This window comes from Ptychodera flava, chromosome 15 (genome assembly GCF_041260155.1).
Source record: "Ptychodera flava strain L36383 chromosome 15, AS_Pfla_20210202, whole genome shotgun sequence".
Taxonomy (NCBI): domain Eukaryota; kingdom Metazoa; phylum Hemichordata; class Enteropneusta; family Ptychoderidae; genus Ptychodera; species Ptychodera flava.
Genome location: NC_091942.1, coordinates 4,609,707 through 4,631,924, shown reverse-complemented (window position 1 = coordinate 4,631,924; position 22,218 = coordinate 4,609,707). Strand labels below are relative to the sequence as shown.

General features: G+C 35.3%; 2 protein-coding genes across 4 annotated transcripts in view; both read left to right on the top strand.

The window, feature by feature from the left end:
- The window catches only part of LOC139150966 (uncharacterized), a 28,861-nt gene extending 16,568 nt beyond the window's left edge, over positions 1-12,293 (top strand). For both annotated transcript variants that reach the window (XM_070723451.1, XM_070723452.1), the window contains exons 9-16: positions 312-526; positions 1,500-1,654; positions 2,520-2,602; positions 3,094-3,267; positions 4,964-5,057; positions 7,550-7,736; positions 8,087-8,282; positions 8,942-12,293. In XM_070723451.1, the coding sequence (XP_070579552.1) occupies positions 312-526; positions 1,500-1,654; positions 2,520-2,602; positions 3,094-3,267; positions 4,964-5,057; positions 7,550-7,736; positions 8,087-8,282; positions 8,942-9,102 (1,265 nt within the window). In that variant the 3' untranslated portion in view covers positions 9,103-12,293. The remainder of the gene's footprint in view (positions 1-311; positions 527-1,499; positions 1,655-2,519; positions 2,603-3,093; positions 3,268-4,963; positions 5,058-7,549; positions 7,737-8,086; positions 8,283-8,941) is intronic.
- A 1,912-nt stretch (positions 12,294-14,205) lies between these two features.
- The window catches only part of LOC139150963 (uncharacterized), a 34,903-nt gene continuing 26,890 nt past the window's right edge, over positions 14,206-22,218 (top strand). For both annotated transcript variants that reach the window (XM_070723446.1, XM_070723445.1), the window contains exons 1-4: positions 14,206-14,588; positions 15,648-16,174; positions 20,342-20,468; positions 21,281-21,822. In XM_070723446.1, coding sequence (XP_070579547.1) covers positions 14,516-14,588; positions 15,648-16,174; positions 20,342-20,468; positions 21,281-21,822 — 1,269 coding nt within the window. In that variant the 5' untranslated portion in view covers positions 14,206-14,515. The remainder of the gene's footprint in view (positions 14,589-15,647; positions 16,175-20,341; positions 20,469-21,280; positions 21,823-22,218) is intronic.

The window sequence follows — 22,218 nt, the reverse complement described above, 5'->3', positions numbered from 1 at the left end:
GAAAATGCAGATGAACATTTATTTTTGCATATTAATGAGAGAAGAAATGACGTCATTTGTGATCGGCGGTATACACATATAAGTCTATCTATTATTCTACGTGTGGTTCATTCAATTCCGTGTTTAATCGTTTACCCCTTCATACTACCTAGCAACTTGCATCATTAATGTAATGCAGATATTGACTCTATACTCAAGCACAATTGCTGGTACTCCATGCTCTTTGAATTACATCAATGTTTTAATCTCATTGGTTGGTTTGAACCAAGAACCACTGATATATTTATAGTAATTCTATATATGACTTGCAGAAGTGCTATCCAAACCATTTCATCTGCCAAGTGGAGTGACATCACCATTGTGGCTCGGTAGCTACCTCAACTTTGTATCAGATGGCACATGGTCAAAATGGAAAAATCTTATCAATGGTACTTTTGGTTGGGTGCCATCACGACTCCGGCCGACGCCAAGTAATATGAAACATTGGGATTACTATGGTAATCTTCAAGACACAATAACATATCAGGTGATTGACAAAATCAAATGTTATAAATTAATTCTGTCTCTTAAAGTTTTAAATTTTGAATAAAATGTTTCAGTGTTATTTGTAATTCAAGTCAATAGACTTTAGGGACTGTCTCAGATTGTTGCACAACTTCAGAAAATGAAATTTCTTCAACGCCCTTTCTGTAAACAAATTTCAAGAAGTGCAAAGTATCGAAATTAGTTCACAATCTGAATTGGTGGTAAAACCTTCTCATGTACGGTAGACAAATCTATAGATTTTGCATTTTACAACTAAGACACCGATCTGAGCTTGTCTCTGACATTGATCAGATGAAAGTTCAGCGAAACCAGTCGGTGATGAAGTAGAAAGGATTGTACTGTAAAAGTCTTGTACCTTGATATTTCTGTAGTGTTGTGCTGTTAGTGCATCTGAGAAAGATGTCTATGTCAAAACCAAAGACACAGCTATCCCAGAACTTTGTTTCAGCCGAGTACAGTGTAGCACATGACTGACAAAATTGTTTGGGCAAAAACTCATTTCATTCCTTGATTGAACATTTGATGAACATTTGATGAACATTTGATGAACATTTGATGAACATTTGATTACTGCCCTCACCGTGTTACATTTCTAAGAGGACCGTCAAGTTGACATAAAGTGTTTGAAAACAAGAAAGCAAACTGTTCTAGAATTACATCAAAATTAAAAAAAATGTGCATTTCCAATAATAATTGCTTCCCTACTGTAAGCCTGGTATCATAAATGTTTTATTCACATTTTCAAAAATTGTATTTTCTCAAGTTTTTTTCTTTTCTCGTGACTTCACAAGGAGCAAGAAACATGCAAAATCTGAAAAAAAACTGAATATCCCTAAATGTAAAGGCTTGCTGTTGGAACCTATCATTGATTCATTTTGCCTCAGACAATCAAAGTTTTGGGAAAATTGTAAAATGAATGCATTCTAACCACTTACTACATCAACTCAAAACAGACAAACGTTTCAAGTTTTGGTGAGGAATGCGTGAAGAGAAAGGAATGCATAATGTGGTGTGGCTCAGTATCACCAGGTTTTGACAACAGGGGTTGTGCTGGATGGGGGTCAACTCTCAAATATCTTCCAAGAACTGATCTAACCAACCATACAAAGTGAGTCTTATAACTTGTTTCTTGTATTTCTGGCTTTCAAATACATTTTTTGTACAAGATTTTCCACTCAGTATTTGTTTCATTTTTCTCAGCATCACCAAAGTTTGGAAAGAATTTTCTTTTAAGGTTTCATCCCAAATATTTCATATCAATAGGAAGGGAGCTTTGTGGTAAACTTTATCCCTCCTAATAACTTATGAATTTGTATGTAAAAGGCTAGCAGCTGTAATATTTGCTCACTATTTTAACCCTTGAGCGCCAAAGTCAATTTTTGTCACCTTTAGAAAATATACTCCAGTCAATTTTTTTCAGGTTTTTGTCAAAATTTTGATAACAAACTGTACCCAATGAAATGTGATGAAAAATTCATAAAATTTGGTAAAAGTGTTGCAGTAAATTTTGGTGGAAACAATTACAGAACGCAAAGGGTTAATGTCAACGACAGTTTCTTGTATTACACACCTAAGTATGTTGAGATACTCGTTAGTCAACTTGTCTGCTCAGTACATGGATACGTAGACAACATTATTTTTTTTGACTATAAGTGAATTTTTGTTCAGATTAAAATTCAAAGTAAACAATAACAGCGCATTGTACAAGAATAGACTCTGTGATGACAGGCTAAATAGTTGGTGTTTCAACATTATTTTGGGAGTAGAACAAGAACTTGAGATTGGTGTAGAAAACAGTTAAAATATCACGTAAAGTTACGGTCACTGGCCCTTAGAAGAATCAAAGTGGATTGCACCTTTGTAATTAATTCGCCTGAAAATTGTGTCAATATAAAGTGTAATTAATTTGTTTGACCTTAGATTGTATGATAATATCTGGTAAACTCTGTGATGTTTTTCCCTTTTCTACACAGATTGCTGTATGATGCCCAGTGGGAGGCTATTAGCCAGACTGAAATTGACTTGGTTGTCGTAGCAACTCTCAACGACTTTCCGGGTAAGGTTTCCTTTGAATTTCCTGATGAAATTGACATTCATGATGTGACTAATGTGTGCTGGCTTCCACTGTTTGTCAGAAGTTAATAGTATCTAAATCGCCGTTGAGTCAAAGTCTCAAAGATTTTGTACTATTTGGTGAGTGTGTGTCATCATTGTGACCTTTGACCTTTCCAAGGTAGGGTTATCAATACTTCATGACTTGTCTTTTTTTTTATTACTTAGCAAGGTTTTGGAGTTCAAGTAAAAACACAGGAGGATATTTTTATTGCTTTCCCCAAAATCATAAAAGTAATATCAGAAATTTTTCAAAAAACTTTAAGGTATTCATGAACTTTCCATCACTAGAAACCCATACCTGCTCAAACAAAAGCACCCTGAGAAACACCTGCATGTTAATTTCAGATTTGAAATCTTTTAAAAAGAGACACAAATCAAAAATCATGCCCATGATTTTTTGTGAAATTTTTACATGTTTTTTTACAATTTTAGAAGCGACAACAATCCTTGGTGTGAATGGAAACAATGAAATATTGGAAAGAACTGAGTTCTGGTCATCTCAATGGAAAGACTTGCCCAGCAACCCTACAGGTATTGAACTACCTACGGTGTGGTATACTTACATGAAGACATTACAATTCTACAACAAAACCAGGAATTTAGACGGTGAGTTTTGGCATCAATGTGACGGAATCTTATCTGCTTTTTATCAGGGCTGGACAAGATTTAAAATTTGAAATTTCCAATTCTTGTTCATGGTTTAAGTGAAACCTGAAACGTAACAAAAGTCACAACTATACAGATTATAATTCACTCATGTTTATGTTTTACAGACCCAAAAACTGAAACTTTTAATGACTTTTTTACAATTTTTGGTTTTAATATAAACTACAGTTTCTTGTTCTACTGCCCAAAGCAGGTTGAGGTACACAGTGTCAGGCTTGTCAATTAGTCTGTACATGTATAGACTGCATTGATATTGTTAGTCCTGATGGACTACCAGATTGTGCTTTATGTGTGTGTTCCTGTGTGCGTCCATCCATCCATGCAGATATCTCAGAGATATCCTCACCAATTTCTTTTAAACTTGTTCAGGATAATACACTACATATGCATGTCAAATTGTTTTTTGATACAATCCAATGTGGCCATCAGATGACCATTTTGATTCCATTTTTCAGGTTGAAAGCCCCTACTCAGACATGTGTTGAGTGATTTCTTTCAAACTTGACACAAAGAAAATAGACTGTGACCACAGGACCATAAGGCATTATCAGTCATAGCAAGAGTGTAAAAAAAAAATTAATAAATTTATGATTATGAATACTGTTCATAACAATTAAATATCTCTGTCATTATTGTATACTTCCAACAGTACCCTACTGTGATACTACTGCAATAATGACAAAAATATTTTTTTTTATCAACAGTATTCATAATCATAAATTTATTAATTTGTTACACTCTTGCTATGACTGATAACGCCTTATGTCCCTATGCCGTGACTTACATACGCATATAGGATTGTTTCATGTAGAATTATTTCATGGTACAATCTAATATGGCCACCAATTGGACATTTTCTTCTCATTTTCACATATCCTAAGCCATTACACAGACATATCATCATGACTTGTTTTTTCAAGTTTGCCACAAGGACAGCACACGATGACATACAATTAGGCACATGTAATATTTTCAGCAATATGATCCAGTATGGTTGCCAGGCAGCCATTTTGTTCAGATTTTTCCATGTCCAAAACCATCATTCACACATGCCTGTACCAATTTCATTCAAACTTGGCAAAAGGATAATACATTATGACTTACATATGCATGTCAAATTTCCTTGTGATACAATCTAATATGGCTGCCAGGTGGCCATTTTTTTCCCCTGACTTTTCCATACCTACGTTCACAACATGTAGCCACATCTATTACCTGACCATTACACAAATTTAGCCAGACGGGTTCCTTTCGTACTTGATACATCAACAGTGCATATACATATCAATACGAGGTTTCTCAGCCATTTCCCGGATATGCTTTCACCAATTTCACTTCAACATGATTTTCCTATATGGTTTCCAAGTTTATTAACCAAGCAGGGACTGTGTCATTCACAATGACTTGTTGGCAAGTGAATTTCAGTCCAGACTAAAATTCAAATACAAACAATAACAGTTGAGTTTACTCATACAACTGTGCTTATAAGCTAAATAGAGGATGCTGTGGGAGCAGACCAAAAACTGACAATTCACACACACAAACTAGCTGAAGTATCGTCAAAGTAACATGTATTGGTCTGTTTCCACATGAAGTTTTGTTTCAGTTTGTGTTTTAAAATGAACTTTTGTTCCAGTTTCAGAGATATTCAGAATACTGGAAAGTGTTTCTATGTTGATTAGCAACGGTAACTATGTCGTGGCAGAAGACATATTGAATTATGTTGTCAGGTACAGTCATTCATGTAGTTTATTCAACACACATAGGAACTTAATTTCCACATAAGTGATCACTTTAAGGTAGTATGTGCCTCCAAAGTATAAGACTTAAACTTTCCCTGAAATTTTCCTCAAAGAATCTTTCAACCATTCACTTTCAAAATCAAGTATAAAAATCAGGGGTCACTGTGCAAATTTCGATACTAGAGAAACAAATAACTCAAGATTACCAACATTTGAAATTCAAAATGGCCACCATCCCTGAGTTAACTCTATGGAGAAACATAATTTTTATATTTTCATAAAACTAAGACGATGAAAGGTTTTCTCACTCAAAGAGCTTCAAAATGAACCCCCAACAAGTGGCAGATCAAAAAAGAATTGAAAAAGTTTGAGATTCCTAATATCTGTCCCCAAGGCACATTCTACCTTAAATTGTCAAGGACTCCAAAAAAAGTCTCTTACGTTTAATTACATGGTAAACTGTTTTCGTAGTTGATCACTTTGCAGTATGAAAGTTGTTCCTGTCAATAAATTTGAATTCTCTCCCCAAATAGAAGTTTTGTATCGATAAGGAATATCTGTCCAAAACAATATATTTAAGCTGCAAATGATCACAATCTTTGTGTACTGATGTTTAGTCAGAACTTTAAAGCAGTATTCACTACATTGTCAACATGATATGGAAAACAATCCCGTAATTGAACATGAACTAAAGTTGACTTGGAAAAAACAAAATCCTATAATTACATATGATCTAGGTAACAGATTATCAGGTTCCTTAGAAGAAGATATATGGGCTACAAGGAATGGCTGATGTTGTACCAAAATCTGACACAAATAGTTGTGGTATCTAGGGTTTATAAAAAAGATGATCGTCATATTATTAGCTCTCATTATTCAATGGAATATTGATACAAAATGTCAGAAAATTCAATTATTGCAGACCAAATTAATGATATACCACAGGACATTTTAATCGCTGTACTTGTAATCTACCATCGTGAAAGTGTTTTTCAGTAACCTTGTTATATATGTATAACTGTTATTTTCCCGGTCAGTAATGGTCTGTAGTATTTTCAGTCTCCCATGTGTCATCATGTCATTAATGTGAGGAAACATTTCCTAAGCAGCACCGTTAATTTCAATATTACATCTTAAATTTATTCTGTGCCAGTATTTTTCCCTATATATTTAATGTTTTTAAGAAAATTTTATGTTCTGCACTTTGAGGAGTCAAAATTTGTACAATAAAAAAGGAAATAATTTTCAACCAATCATAATTACCAGTGTCCTTCAGTTTCCTAAATGATGTTTTACTTATTACTTGCTATAATTATGTTGATGAGTTCATTGAGATGGCAGTCATCAGCACAGTTGCAAATTTATCATTTCAGGGAAGACGTGTAAAATATTTTCTGCATTCATTTACACTTGAAATCATGTAAAGCTCGGGGTCTTGTTTCTCATGAAACAGACATTTAAATCATAAAACCGAGCCATTCATGTTCCAATCATGCATCTGAAATAAAGCCAAACAGGAAACACCATACAACAGAGGTTGCAACTTGATTAAATTCACAATCCACTCTTCACATAAATGCAACAGATCAGTCTCCAGGACAGACATTCAGACTCTCAAACCTTTACCAACATTTTTGGCCTACCACTTTTGGGGGTTCATTTGTAAAAATTTTGACTGGCTTATTGTGTGAAAATCAAAGTTATAAATTTTCCCTCATAGAGTTAACACAGGGATGGTGGCAATTTGTAATTTCAAGTGTCGGTAAATGATGGATTGTTTGTTTGTTTCTCATGTACCAAATTGACTTTTATCCTCTATTTTGAATAGACAAGGGTTAAAGTTTCTTTATGGAAAGTTTGAATAAAAGTTTAAGTCTTTCTGTTTTGAGGCACGAACTACCTTAAGATTGTGCCTCAGAAGTGAAAGGCTTCAACTTTTGCTCAAACTTTCCTCAAGAAATCTTTCAACCATTCTTTTTCAAAATCAATCACCAGGTCACCATGCAAATTTCGGTACAAGGGAAACAAGATTTACTGATATTTGAAATTCAAAATGGCCGCCATCCCTGTGTTAACTCTATGGAGGAAAATAAAGTTCTCGAATTTCAAAAGACTAAATTGGTGAAAAGTTTTCTTACACCAAGAGCTTTAAAATAAACTGACACAAGTGGTAGATCAGAAAAGAATTGTAAAAGTTTGAGAGTCCGAATATCTGTCCCCGAGGCGCATTCTACCTTAAATGAGCAGAGTACATAAAAAGCAATATACAGTGTGGGCATGCATTGCATTACTTTTGCTATGATTGAGATATAATGAAGAGTTCTATAATACAGTTCATCCAAGCATGTAACTTATATTAAATGAAAAATTTAATTTAAAGCCATTAGTTTTCACTTTCTTAGCTTTGATTATATTTGATGTAGATATAATGTGTGTAACGACTGTAACTAATGTTAAATTACGTTCTGTAAAAACAATAGGTCAAAGGTCAGTGAAGTGGAAGGAAAGTTACGAGTGACAAATATAGCCATGAAGGTGCCGAGCGTTGATGCGTATTCAGTGTGTGACGTAATCATCAATGGTAGTTACTACATCAACAAGACGACGGGACTCTACCTGCAGATCAATGAATCACTGGCCGGCAGGTTGCGCAAAGAGAATTTCCAGGCAAGCGAGAGATTGTGCTTGTTTTCACTCTTATGGTTTGTAATACGTGAACAGTTTGTTTTTAGTTGGTGGGTGTGTAATGGTAGAGGAAGGAAAAAGATGGCATCCAGTAGGTAATTGCAAAGTGAATCTTTTCTCGCAATTGTTTGCAGTTCAACAGAAACCGTTCTTTCTGTCAAGTCTTGACAATCAAAATGAAGTTTGTATGCATAATATAAACAAGTCAATAAATTCAAGAGAAAACCAAAATTTGAAAGATGAAAAGTTAGTTTGTACATCATGTTTAAGTTAAAACACTCTCTTTCTCTCTTTCTCTCTCTCTCTCTCTCTCTCTCTCTCTCTCTCTCCAGGGCTATTTACAATTTCAGTACCAGCATCTATCATCCAATTTTTCCTCTTTTCAAGTTTATTCTTCAAGTAAAAGAAAACGCCAAGGAACAAAATATAGCACTCTTTCAAACTTTTTTGGAAGATCCGCAATTTCTGGAGATTTTATACGTACTGGTGATTATGCTGAAGTATGCAATATTATGGTGAAACAACAAGGTTTGTATTTAGTTTGACTTCAGTCTTTTGGTGTTTTGCAGCTTGCAGCACCTTAGGTTAGTGTACCTAGAATATTTCCATCAGCATAATGTGGAATAAAGACATAATGAAACTTAAAAGTTGTACAAGACATTTGAAATTCATGAAATCTGGTATAAGGTTTCAATAACAGTGATTTAGCTCCCAGGGGAATGACAGCCAGTAAATAACACTTCGTTAAAATTGGGTAAAATCTATTTATATTCACTGCCAAGGATTGCCTGAGAGCCAATGGTGGCACAATTGTATTTTTGTATGCACTTTGTGTTAGTACATTAAGCAAAACATTGCGTGTACCTCGTATCTGCCGATTAAGATTCCATTACCTGGACTAGAAGTCTCACAATTTCACAAAAAACTTCTCACAATCCATTGTGAGGAGTAAATCTCACATAAGATGACAGATTAGAAACATTAAGGCACAAGAAATGCCGTGCCTTCCCCCTCAGGAGACTACAATTCCTAATGACCTTTGACCCTAGTCAAACAAGAACCGAAAACATTAGATTGTGATTGACAGAAGTAATTGAAGATTAATTTGATGGAATTTTTTATTAATAGATTTGTGCTCATTGCAGCTTGAATGAAAGTGCTATATATTGTATTATTTATACCTCCAGGAGTGTGGCAGTCTGCCAGAGTAGAGCTATATAAGGACAACCAATCCTGGGATCACACCGGTTACCATGGCGCTGATCTTCACTTCAAAACGGACCAATCACCATTTTTAATTTCAAATATCTCATTATCATTCCAGATCTACTCTCTCAAACACAAATAGATTAAAAAGTATTACACATTCGTCTCACCAGTCAAAATGAAAATAATAAAATGTGTACACAAAAACCTTGTTCAAACGCTCATTTTGCTTTCGAAGATTTAAAGTATTTTGTGAATATATTTTACAATGTCACTGTTCCTAAAGTCAGTACTCAGTATCAATTGTAATGTCCCACACCGTGGACAATTATCACACACAATTTAATTCAATAAGTCCAACAGCTACCGCTTTCTACCCTATCCAAACCTGAAAACACCATGATTTTAAAGCTGATTTCTGTCAAAGTATAATTTTGAAAAGACGCACTAGGCCAGGAAAGGAAAAATAGCCAGTCATTGGATTTTCTAGGTGGGACAAGAGGCAGCAAGCAATTTATTTTAATGTTATAACATTTACCCATGTACTTGGAGATTTAGATCATGAAATTTGTTTTCAACCCATTATTTATACTGATACAACAATATGACAATCACTCATTTAGCAGTGAGAAAAGTGACCATATTTGCAACTTATTTGCAGCTTTTGTGAAAACAACTTGAAAATCAGCAAAAAGTATAGCAGTGGTAAAGGTATAGCACTGGCAATATCTAGGAAATGTTTGTAACTCTCTCAGGCCTTACAGTGGGATTTCATAGGCATTATAACAGTTTTAAAGTCTGAATAACTGTCTCCACGGCACATTCTATCTTACATCCATAAACCCCTGAGGGGCCATTGATTATAAAAGCTGATGTATTGGAAACGCAATTCCTAAGTTTAGGAGGGGAAGCGGTAAGAACTCAATTCATTTTGCGTGTGTCAGAATCAAAATAAGGATTCTTTTGTAACAAAAAGTAAAATTTAAAAGAATTAAATATGATGTGAAGCGATAACAGAAGAGAAAGAATACCAATACCTATTGAGAACACAATATCTGTGTGCAGTTTGAAGTGTATTGACTGAAATGTGAATATACGGTTAAGAGAAAGGATTAGCTCCATGTTAATTGAGAAAATGGGACACAAATTAAGACAACCTGAAAAAAACAACAAAAAATAAATACTCTGATAGAAGAATATAGACCACTTGGAATGTTGAAAAAGGGTAAACGCAAGTTTGTTTATATTCATGTAAAGATTTGCTCAAGGTGTTCTTTTGTATTCTCCATACACAGTAAGCAACATAACGAATTTCGCATTCAGGAGTTTCATTTTGAGGGAGACAGGGGATTGACTCCAAAGATAAGGAATTCAGATGTGTCACAAATAGTTATTCTCTTCATAACACAGCGGGGCTCTATTGGCCATTATGTCACTTGTTTGTATTATAACTTTCAGTATTCTACTGTGTCAAGTTCTGAGGAATTACTAGGTGATCAAAGAAACAAAGTGTGTGTTTAGTCAAAATTAAAAAGCATATTTTAGATTACTTAGGAACTCTTCATAAGTGATATTAAGTAGACAAATAGAAAACCATTCACTGATGGAAGTTCAATTATTGCAGTAGGGATTGTGCAACAGAAACCAAATCGTTTGAAGTTGTCAGATTTGTAACATGAAATGACAATGAACACAATAGGATATGATTTAACATGATACGATTTGATAAGGAAAGACAGAATTGCATGTATATGATGTAGTTTGATGTGAATGTTACAGACAGTCATAGCAAAAGGTCGTGGCTTGAATGAGTATTATGTCAAGCAAGGTGTAGAAATTGTGGAAATTGTCCATCATCAAAAAAGACGCGTACAAATTATCTTTATTGAGATGAACAAGTAAGTTCTCATGTAATTGCTTTTCCAGACACAATCCTGAATTTAATGATTGAAAATTCTGAACATGTTGAAGCAGTCAAGGTGCTGTTCATAGATCAGTGTCATACCAAAGGAAAAACAGAGCCGTTGGTCACACCTCAGCCATCAGCTTGCATTAGTCCTGTTGACAAGGTTTCAAATGACTCTCTCTTATTAGGATTGATCGAATTCTAATGGCATAATCTGTTCCTGTTGGAGCAGGGGGTCAGCCTTTCATGGATTTGTGTTCAAACACTCGCCAAGTCATAAATTTTCCAATAAATCTAATCGTCGGATTTTGAGGTTCTGCTGATTTCGTGGAATCTATACTGTCTGGGTCTGCTGCTTTGACACTGAGATGAATGAAGTATGCGACAGCTTGCTCAATAAGCTCACTGAAAACATACAAGTGATATTGATACACTTCTGAAGTATCAGCTGAGAAGAGTAGAGTATCTTTCACTCTCAGTTTGTTTACTTTTAGAATGGTCATTATACACGTCAGACTGCGGTATTGAGGCTTGCTAAGTAAATGAATGCAGTCTGATTAAGACGCCATTTCTGCTAGATTAGCTCTATTCAATTTGCAGCATTTAAAACATCACTGAATGAATAGAAATTTGAAACGGCGGCTCTCTTAATTTTTGAGTTTGGCATTTACAGATTTTCACAACAAAGGACTATTTGCACGCCTCCAGCAATATTGTGCGGAGTGAAGTGTTGATTTCTGTGATAGTGTACGGACACAGGGCTGTGTTGTGTTCCTGTGATAACATGGGAAGGCAAACTGGAGGCTTTGGAGAAGTGGCCACGATGATCATATGAATTTTTTTTCCGTGCTAAGATTTGAGATTTTACACGCATTTTGTCTGGGTACCTTTCTAGTCATCGTGATTGTTCTTTTAAAAAGAAGCAAGGCTGGATTTTTTAACGTGTCTCTCAGCAGATGTTGTATGTTGTATGATGTTGTGTGTATGGCTTGTTTTTGACCATCCCCAGAGCAAATGGTCCCTTCCTTTCAGAGCAAACAAATATGCAAATTGACGTTTGTTTCATAAAGGGCAATTTATATGGGTTTTTTGTGTTTGTTAATGTCAACTCATTTGGAACTAAGTTTTTTTCATTTTGAAGCTTGACTACAGCACGGTTTTCAAATATTGATGTAGTCTCCAGATTTCATATTAAACTGCGGAAAATGCTGAAAACACGTACAAAAGAAGTGGATGATGGATGAATGAAATGTACAATCGCAAATATTAAATTTTAATGTATTATTAGGCAGATATTGATGGCTATCTCCTAAAAATTTTAAAAAGCCTCATTTGTCATCCAACTTTTTAAGTTTTGTATAATGATTTCATTTTAAAGATGAAATGTTATCTTTATTCCACTAAAGTATATGTGTATTTATACAGTATAGTTGTGCCTGTACTATGTTTGTCCTTATCCTCAGCGTGAGTTGATTCATGGTAGTGTTTGGTAAAATTTCCACGCTCCCTTACAATGATACTGCTACAAACTCCCTGTCTGTGTTGTTGCCCTGTATTAAAAATACCTGTTCAGAAGTCCATCATACCTGGTTGAAAATCTTTTTTTTGCAAATATTCTTTCAATTTTGATTAATTTGTTTACCCAAGATTAAAATATTGGTTGGGTTCACATTTTAGTTTGTCAAGCAGTCTTAAATAATACAGAAGTGTTGATTTATGCAAATTTATGTGAAACACTTGTTGATTTTCTGGCTTCTTTTTTCTCTCCCATTTTCAAGATTTCCAAAGAATTTAACTCCAATCTGGCTGGGTCAAATTTTCTGAAATTTTCATATTATACTCTTTAAATGCAATGTAACAAATTGACTGTTTTGTTTGGTAATAAATGTCTTACACTTTGTGTAAGGGGTATTTTAATTATGCTAATCCTGTGTAAATCACTTTTGGAGTGCCGGTCTTTCAACCAATGCCATTTTAGAATGAGGATACATAATGCAAAATAAAAGGTGTTATTTTCTACACATACTCTTCTTTCAAGTGAAATATTGCATTTCAGAAAATAGTGTCAAGTTTTTGACTTACATTAATTTTTATCATTAATACTAAAATTGATGTTTTTACCCCAAATATAAACATCCTTCATTCTTTGAGTAAACTATTGCTACTATACTAAACTTTAGATTCTTTGCTTTTTGAAAATATATAGTATGAGAGGGTTTCCTTGTCATCTTTGATGAGAAATATTCCTTCAAAAAAAAACTGTTGGCAACATGCAGCTCCACCATAAACAACAGGGCCCTTTGGCACTTATTTCTTTTATTTTGTCGGTCGTTTGTCCGTTTGTTTGTTTGTTTACTTACCGATTTGTCCGTCTCTGTTTACTTGTTTCTTGTTTAGCCTGAGCGCCACCTCCCCCCGTAAAACAATACTGTTCAACAACAGAGTAGTAAAACTTTCCAACCTCAGCAATCGTAAACGGTAACTTTCAGATCCAAGCCAATATAGCATTTGCATTTTATGAAAGGAAAACGGAACGTCCAAATTGTGGAGAAAAAATGCCAGTCCTGACTTAAAAGGGACAATTGCTGTAACTGCTAAGTTTTTGTTGTTTTGTTTTTGTTTTAAGAGTATACAGAAATGCAAGGTATACTCATGCGAATACAATCACGGATGAATGTTATTGTCAATAAATAAAGTCTTGTCGGTTATATTCTACGTAAATGTTGCACATTTGCTCACACACAGACACACAGAGAGAGAGAGAGACACACACACACACACACACACACACAGAGGCTGCGTTTATAAGCTAATCTCCAGCCAACCCACCATGAAGATTATAGTTGGAAAAGGAACTACGCTCGAACAAAACTAATGGAAAATGCATCAATGGTATTGCCAATGGAGTTGTAACGACCAGCTCTATTTACTCAACATGGCACTTACTTGTTGAAACCAATGCAAAGTAGTACATCTTATAACCCCAACCCCGCCACTTGGACCGCCCAAATCTACTTTTCATATATTTGCATATCCTAGGATTGCCACCAATCAAATTGCAACTTGCTCCTTAGTCTCCGCTCTGTTGCCTAGTAACTGCGCGTTTTCTCTCTGAGGCTCTATTAGTAACAAAGACGCCGGTTGACATGACAGTTGTGCTATTTAATTGGAGCATTTAATTTTCATACAATTAATCGATACCTGCGCTAATTGCATCATATTACAAATATTGAAAGACTCAATTATAATCAAGATGGTTTAGTCAGTGAAATTAAAGTCGCTTTTCTTATGTGAAGAACCGCTGCATGCACAAAATAATTGAGTGTGTCAGAGAGCAAACATTCGCGAAACAGAAGTGGGCAGAGACTGAGAGACTCTACCGACTCTAGCAGGCTTTTCCTTTTGTTTGCCCGAAAGTGAAATGAACACGACCAGAAATAATATTAGCTTTTCGCGCAGTGATCACCGCCTGTAGATTGCGTAAAGGCTCCACAGGGGGCGCGTGTCGCCTTAATCACGATGTATTGGCCGTATTGATTCATTGATTTAGAGTCGTGAGGAATGTCTTCAGTGTAACACACGTCACACCGTGCGGAAGCCGTACCTATACCTGTTGATACGTGCCTGAAGCGGAGACTTCGTTGTTGAGATGGGAAGAATATACCACCATCGCGTCGCTCTCCTATCCGGTTGTATTCTAACTGTATTGCTGTGTCACCCAGGTAAGATAGATCTTTTTCATCGTCAGTTATTTTTTTGTCTTTGCTTTTCCCTTCCAGTGAAATTTATCAATATTTCATCTTCGTTTTCCTGTGGGCGTCTTGATGCCATTGAATTTTGTATCTCAATACCGAAACATTTTGATTTCTTATGTGAAAAAGGTCCGATTTTCTCTAACCGATGTTGTTCGGTTGTCAGATTGTATATCTAACTTTGTGGTTCTGATCATAGAACAGTGAGTAGTTCTACTTGTGTAGAACTTTTTTCTAAAAATCAACAATTTTATGCGGGAAACAGAAGCCAAAAAAGATGAGATAGTTTATACAAATCTGTCGATAGAAATCTTAGAAAACTGCGTCGATGAAGTGGTCCCTTTCTATATTTGGTTTTCATCGCAGAATAAATGTGGGTTATTGAGAACGGTCTTTTAAACTGGAGTGATTGGCTTTTTACTTTCCAATGATGCCAATCCAAGCTTCGCGATCAGATTCAATTGCAGGCGTTTAAAAGGTGGCCGGGGCTATAAAAACTATAAGATGATATAGGCCTAATTGTTGCTAGGGAGGTTGCGTAGTGCGCGATGGTCATTAAATCATGAATGATACGGTAACCAGGACAGGTTTTACCCGTTTGCTCTCAGAAAAAAGGTATCTTTATCGCGGATGTGTGTACCATTTACGGACTAACACGCTTAACAATTTGGAAAGTGTTTGTGGCCATAGATCTACTAACAATTTGAAAAGTTAAGTAAGTGCAATATTAGCATGTATACTCCATCTTCAGAGTTCAAAAAGATACAGTTATGGCGTAAGACAAAATGTTATGAGATAAAAGAGTCAAATTGTGTTTGATATTCAATAATAATAATGCCATAATATCTGCACACGGTGATACAGGGACCGTGGTCTGTATCATTGCTTTTGTAAATATATATTTATTACTACTTTTTATCAAAGCTGATGGCAATTTCTGTGGCTTTGATTATTTTAACAGACAGGAAGGTGACGTTTGATTTGCCATGCCGACTCAATCGTTGTTTGTTTGTGTGTTTTTCCCTATAGTGATTGGAGTTCCTTGTGAATATGGATTTGAGAACTCTACCTACCTCCAGCAGCAAATGTATTTTGACGGATCGTTCTATGGTTACGCTTACTGCACTGACTGTTTAGACCCCTTTCAGAACCTGACGGCCTGTTTCTGGATGAAAAGCAACCACACTGACACAAACGGTACAGTGTTCACCATTTTCGATTCTCAGGGTTCCGAAATTCGGCTTCAGAGCTATCAATTCGAGCTCTGCATCAACCACGACTGCAATTCCAGCGCGATCAAAGTCGCTGACGGCAGTTGGCATTTTGTCTGCAGTACATGGCAATCACTGGAGGGCGAATGGCAATTATACATCGACGGTGTCCGTGTTCACCAATCTCTGATTTCGTCGCAAGCGAATTTTGAATTTTTGAACTTAAGCGCTTTGATCATTGGACAACATTGGTCCTATTTTGTTTACGACAACAGCAGCGATTACCATGGTTACCTGACTTTCTTCAATTTGTGGCCCTCCGTGCTCGACAGCTTGACTATGAATGTAAGTATACTATGGCATGTAGAGCTGCATAATTGGTTACCGACGTACTTTGTCGCGAAGTTCCACCTTTTTGCACTAAATTTTTCCACAAAATTGTAGAGTGTTATTAGAGGGAAATTTTAATTCTGCCTGTATTGTTCGAAAATTATCTCTTTACAGGGGGAGTACTTTTGACATTTTGTCTCAAAAATATTGATCCTCAAAAAACAGGTGATATTTTATCAGTATCTCACTCAGCTTGATATTTGTGTTGAGCTCGTCGGTCGTCAGGTCTAAAGCTCTTTTTCATACCGCACAAACTGATATGTTAACCTAACGTGAAGTACAGTTTACATATACGGAAATAAAATCGCCGTTTACGGGCATTAATAACCGTTGTTTTGTCATCATCCAACAACTTTCTACAGAGCAAAAACAAAGAATATTTAAGAATGTATCCATGTATAGCTGTGTCGTCCTACCATAGATTTCAAGATAAAATGACTGATATTATTTCTTTTATTTAAGTTTATTTAATACTCCGAAAACACTGCTGACTCAGCATATTTTACAGTTTTTTTCACATTAAACACCTAATTTCCAGTTCTTAATTGATCCTTTTTTCGAAATGTCATGTATTTGAAGGCAATGTGCTGGTGAAATCTGTAGAAATCGATACAGATCTTTGTCAACTCATAGACCCTCGAGATAAAACCGAGGGTCTATGGTCAACTTGAACTTTCTGCCTCTTTGAAAGCTCAGACTAAGATGCATAAAATTGAATAGTAATAAATAAGCATTTCGGTGCTATACGTATGAAACGGTAACTTGAAACAATGAGGTTCCGACATTTGTTTTTGGCCACTCATTACTAGCTGCAACGTACAGAGTTGTAAAGAAAAGAATGATAATTTTAATGTAGTTTCATTTCCACTTCTTAAAATCACGCATCAATTCAAAAACCTAGGTTTGAAACACGATAAAATGAGTATACCACGTGACTCCATATCCATTTCTACTTTACCAAGATTTTCCTTTGCAGCCAGCCACCAGTCATTAGCATTATTTATTTATTTATTTATTTATTTATTTATCTATCTATCTATCTATATATCTATCTATCTATCTATCTATCTATCTATCTATCTATCTATCTATCTATCTATCTATCTATCTATCTATCTATCTATCTATCTATCTATTTATTTATAGTTACTTATTTACTCACTAACCAACAGGTTGCCCCAATAACAGGTTCGTTTGAAATAAAATATAATACAAAGTATATAACTACATGAAACAAAAGACGAACAGGACATTTCACATGAAGAAAAAGAAAACAGCAGAACCATGACAAACAGACAAAGAAAAATCCAGACAAAATAAAACAATTATTTAGTAAAAAACATCTTGCATAATGTCGGAAATTAGTGTAGTTATTAAAAATATCAAATTTTGCATGTTACAAATGGAGTTAAAATATGTTTCAGATCTTGATAAAAAAGAGTGTTTCAAAATATTCGTACGTGCTGACGTTGGTCTAAAAAAGAAAAGTACGACGCAATGTAAAAGCGGGAACGTTTCTAAAATATGTTCCTTCATTTCTGTTAATGTTAACTCATTAGCGTTATTTCTAAGAAATATCCGTTAATTGGCATTATCTCTGGTAAAATGGTATCCGAACATCTGGTTATGTCTGGTGAATGGGTATCTCATCAACACATTGTCTGATAAATCAGTATCACATTAGTGTTAATTTTGTAAATTTCCGCTCATTAGCGTTATACCTAATGAATATTCGCCTATTAGCGAATATCTGGTGAACTATAGATATGGTCACTTTTTTATAGGTCTGATGTTTCTTTAAGCGACGCCGAAGGCACACCACTCGTTTTGTACATTATGCTGAACTTTACAGCTTACGTCTGAAATGAATCTCGAAATTGACGAAAATTGAGACTCCGGACTAGGCCATAAAATATTTAATTCGTCTTCAAATAAACCGTTGTTGGGAACAATCAAACATATGGTCTTATCTGGAGTGAATTTAAATGAGAACATAAAAGTAGCAATAACTGGTGTTGAATGATCCATAAATGTTTATGGAATGTTCATAGTAACGGTAGAAATCATACTTACTGATGTGAATTAAATCTGCAATCAAATTTATGTAAACTATAGCAACCAGCATGACTGTCAGTTAACGCCACATGCATACTTCGGCGTCACCGTTCATAACCACACAAAATAATCCGTTTTACGCGCTCTGCGTGTGTACGGAATAAATAGTCTTTAAAAGTTTTAATTATTCCGACTTTTTACAAGTTTTTTTGCATGTCTGTCAGGTTCTATTTTCTTTACAAATGTAACAGACCATTTCTCGCAAAATTTTAACTGATATACTTGAGGTCTTTACGCATAAGTAATATAAATGATTTAACTAATGCGCCTGCGACACAAAATTCATTGGCTAAATATTTTGGATGACCTGCATGACCTATGACCCCGTTGGCTGGGTTCCTAACCTGGGGATGGCCCTTTATATAACTACTCATTTTACTAATGATATCATTAGGCATAATCAGTCATTTCAAAAATTAAAGAAAACTAATTTCATGGTCGTCATATTGGATTTATGCTAATAAAGAATCGTTCAGGGAATGGTAAAATATTTTCAGCAACATTGGTAAAAAAATCCAACATTAATTTCAAATCTTTTATAACATTTCAAGTTTCAAGTATTACAGAAAATAAAATGACCGCACTTCCTAGAAAACCTTTATAATTATGTCCTGTTGCACAATGTAAATTGTACTAAACTTCGAGTATACCTTTTCTTTCAAGTATTAATGGAAGTTTTGGGATTAAATTGTCTGGAAATTAAAAAAAACTATCTACTATAATTTTTTGACATATCTGGTACAGTGTCTGTAGCTGCACAGAACTGGTGCAGATGTGTACAAATCCATGCAACAGTGCTTTCAGTGTTACAGGGATGTGCGGGTTTCCCTGTGTAGTTAATTAAGCTGAATTATAAAAATTCATCAGCCGTTCGGTTGCACAGTGCCTTTCATTCTAGATGGGCCTTCAGTATACAATCATAACAATGGGTGAAATACACAGAAAAATCTTGGTCATGTCACTTTCTTTGTTTGGAAAATGTACATTCTAGTAATAAAATTGAGTATGTTTTTATTATATAATACTAAAGTACTAATAACAAAAACCGTGGTGTTCCTTTATATAACAACTCATTTTACTAATGGTATCATCAGGCATAATCAATCATTTGAAAAATTAAAGAAAGCTACTTTCATGGTCGTCATAGTGGATTTATGCTAATGAGAAGTCGTTCAGTAAATGGTAACATAATTTCAACAATATTGGTCAAACAAAATCCATTACTAAATTCAAATCTTTTATAAAATTTCAAGTTTCTCGCATTACATTAAATAAAATGACAGCAAGCTTTTACAGTTGCACAATGTATATTGTATTAAACTGTGAGTATACCATTTCTTTAGACCTTGAAAATATTCAGGGTGAAGAAATAATTTATGATGCAATTATCATTAGGTTAAATTTAATCATTTTCTAGACCTAGGAAGAAAAATAGAAGTGACATAGTGGATATATTGGACAAATGCCAATCAGAAATCCCTTTATCGCCGTAAGATATATTTGAAAACATTTCCTAAACTAAAAAAACACAAACATTAATCATAAATAGTCATTAAAATGTCAGTTCATCACCCAATCACTTTAGTAAACAGAAATACGTTATCAGCATCAATTATCAATTTTGTACGGCATCAATACCCCGTTTTCATGTGTGTGAATACGGTGTCTTATGCAAAAAATCGTTAATTTTGAAAAGGTGTTTCGTGGCAGAGAACACACCAAAAATAGCTAGTTTGTCTGATATGTGTGCGCTTCTAGAATATGAAGCGAAAGTCTAAAATTTAGCCATCACATCGAGACAGTGTCCCTTCATCATGGATGCAGGAGCAGTTTACTATTATAAAATTTGACTCAAAAGTCATTGTTACGTAATATGTAATTTATCGTTTTATAGAAATCTCAGTCATACTAATATTAAATCTTTTAAAATGGATTTCTCGTAAAATGTAACAGTTTTAGTCTAGAGTAGTAATTTTTTCGGGTTTTTTTCCTCATTTCTGCTACAAGGAATTATCAACAGGTTGTGAATACAGACTTTACCAGAACTGCGGTGACTTGTTTTCATGGATTGTCGATGCAAACTATTTGGAAACCAGTGGATCAACGGTCGAAGTGTCGCAAGCCGACAACTGCTGTGAGTATTAGCTATCTATGTCAACCGTGAGACAAACGTGCGCGAACTTTTTGTCAATGTCGGGTGAATTTACTTAATCGACCCGTAGATCAAAGAAAAGGACTAACGCCATCGATTTCTGTTTCTTGTGCGGATCATCCTCACATAAACGTCACGTGTGTGACATGCGGCAATGACCACACAAACGGTCATGTCTTGTCAATTTTTAAAATCAATAAACAATAGTATCGTTGACAGCTGTGAGTGTGATGTCTCATTTTTTAATACAATATGAATTCAGTCCGACCTTTTTTGTATAATGATTGTCCTGACAACCTTTGCTCATGATTATTATTATTATTATTATTATTATTGTTGTTGTTGTTGTTGTTGTTGTTGTTGTTGTTGTTGCTGTTGTTGTTGTTTTGGTAATTGCATGGTTATAATCATAGACAGTGGAGCGGAAGCACTCCACTGTCATTGCTGAAGTAGAACAACAGTGTCCTTCTTTCACGATCCACTGTTCATCAGTACGTCGCAGGAAATCTTCCTTTCCGTGGTGTTGAAATTTTTCGGGGATTAAAGTTTGTTTATCATGACTTTGATCGGCTGTCAAGTTGATAGAATCACAGACAAAAAGTGTAAAGAATTTGCGATGGCTGCAGCGTGCTTGATTAACCCCGTTATTCAATTTGCTGTTGATACATCGAATTAAACAGTGGTAAGTATTAACCCTCATAAATTAAAACTCTATGGAACAGAATTTGAAAGCAGAAAGTACAGGTCAGTGCAGTGATAACGGTAGCCATCTTTGTTTCACGTTTTCTTCACAGATGTCGGTGTTCCTTGCAATACGCCTTGGGGCAACTCAACTTATCGAGATCAACAGATCGGTCTGGACGGCTGGACAGCTAGTTACGTCGTTTGCGAAGAATGCCTGGTATCATCTTTCCAGGACCTAACAGCGTGTTTCTGGATGAAGAGCAACACAACCACAAACACAAGCGGCGCTATCTTCTCCGTCTTCGATCTTTGGAACAACGAAAACAAAGATATCAGGCTGCTCGACAACAGTTTCCGATTCTGCATCAAGAAAAACTGCGATTCCAGTACGATATACGTCACTGACAACGATTGGCATTTCGTTTGCAGTGCATGGCAGTCATCGGACGGCGAATGGAGATTGTACATGGATGGAGTCGAGGTTCACCGATCTCTGATTCTGCCTCACGTAAACTCTGCTTTTGCAGAAGGACTTACGTTGGCACTTGGACAAGACTACTCGTCTTTCATGTTTGGCAACGGCAGTAGTTACCATGGTTATTTGGCCTTTTTTAACCTGTGGATGGACGTCCTCGATATTTACACAATGAATGTAAGTAAACTTAGTTTTATGTTTTGGATTGCAGGGTAACCGGTCTTCCCGCAGGAATAAATGATAACAGTTATTTCATAAGTGTGTTATAAAAATGAAAGTTTCGATGACGTGCTTTCGGGGTCAAAGGTGACAATTGTAGGGTAAGATATATCATCTTAAGGTAGAACGCCCCTTTGGGATAAAATTCGGACTGTCAAATTTCTACAATTCTTTTCTGATCTAAAACTTGCTCACTTTAAGGCTGTCAGAGAAAGAAAAAAAATTACCATCGAAGTTTTTCGAAAATCTACTATTTATCTTTTCCCATAGAGTTAACACAGGGATGGCGGCCATTTTGAATTTCAAACATCGCAAAATATTGCGTAATTTGTTTTCCTAGTTCCAAACTTTCTA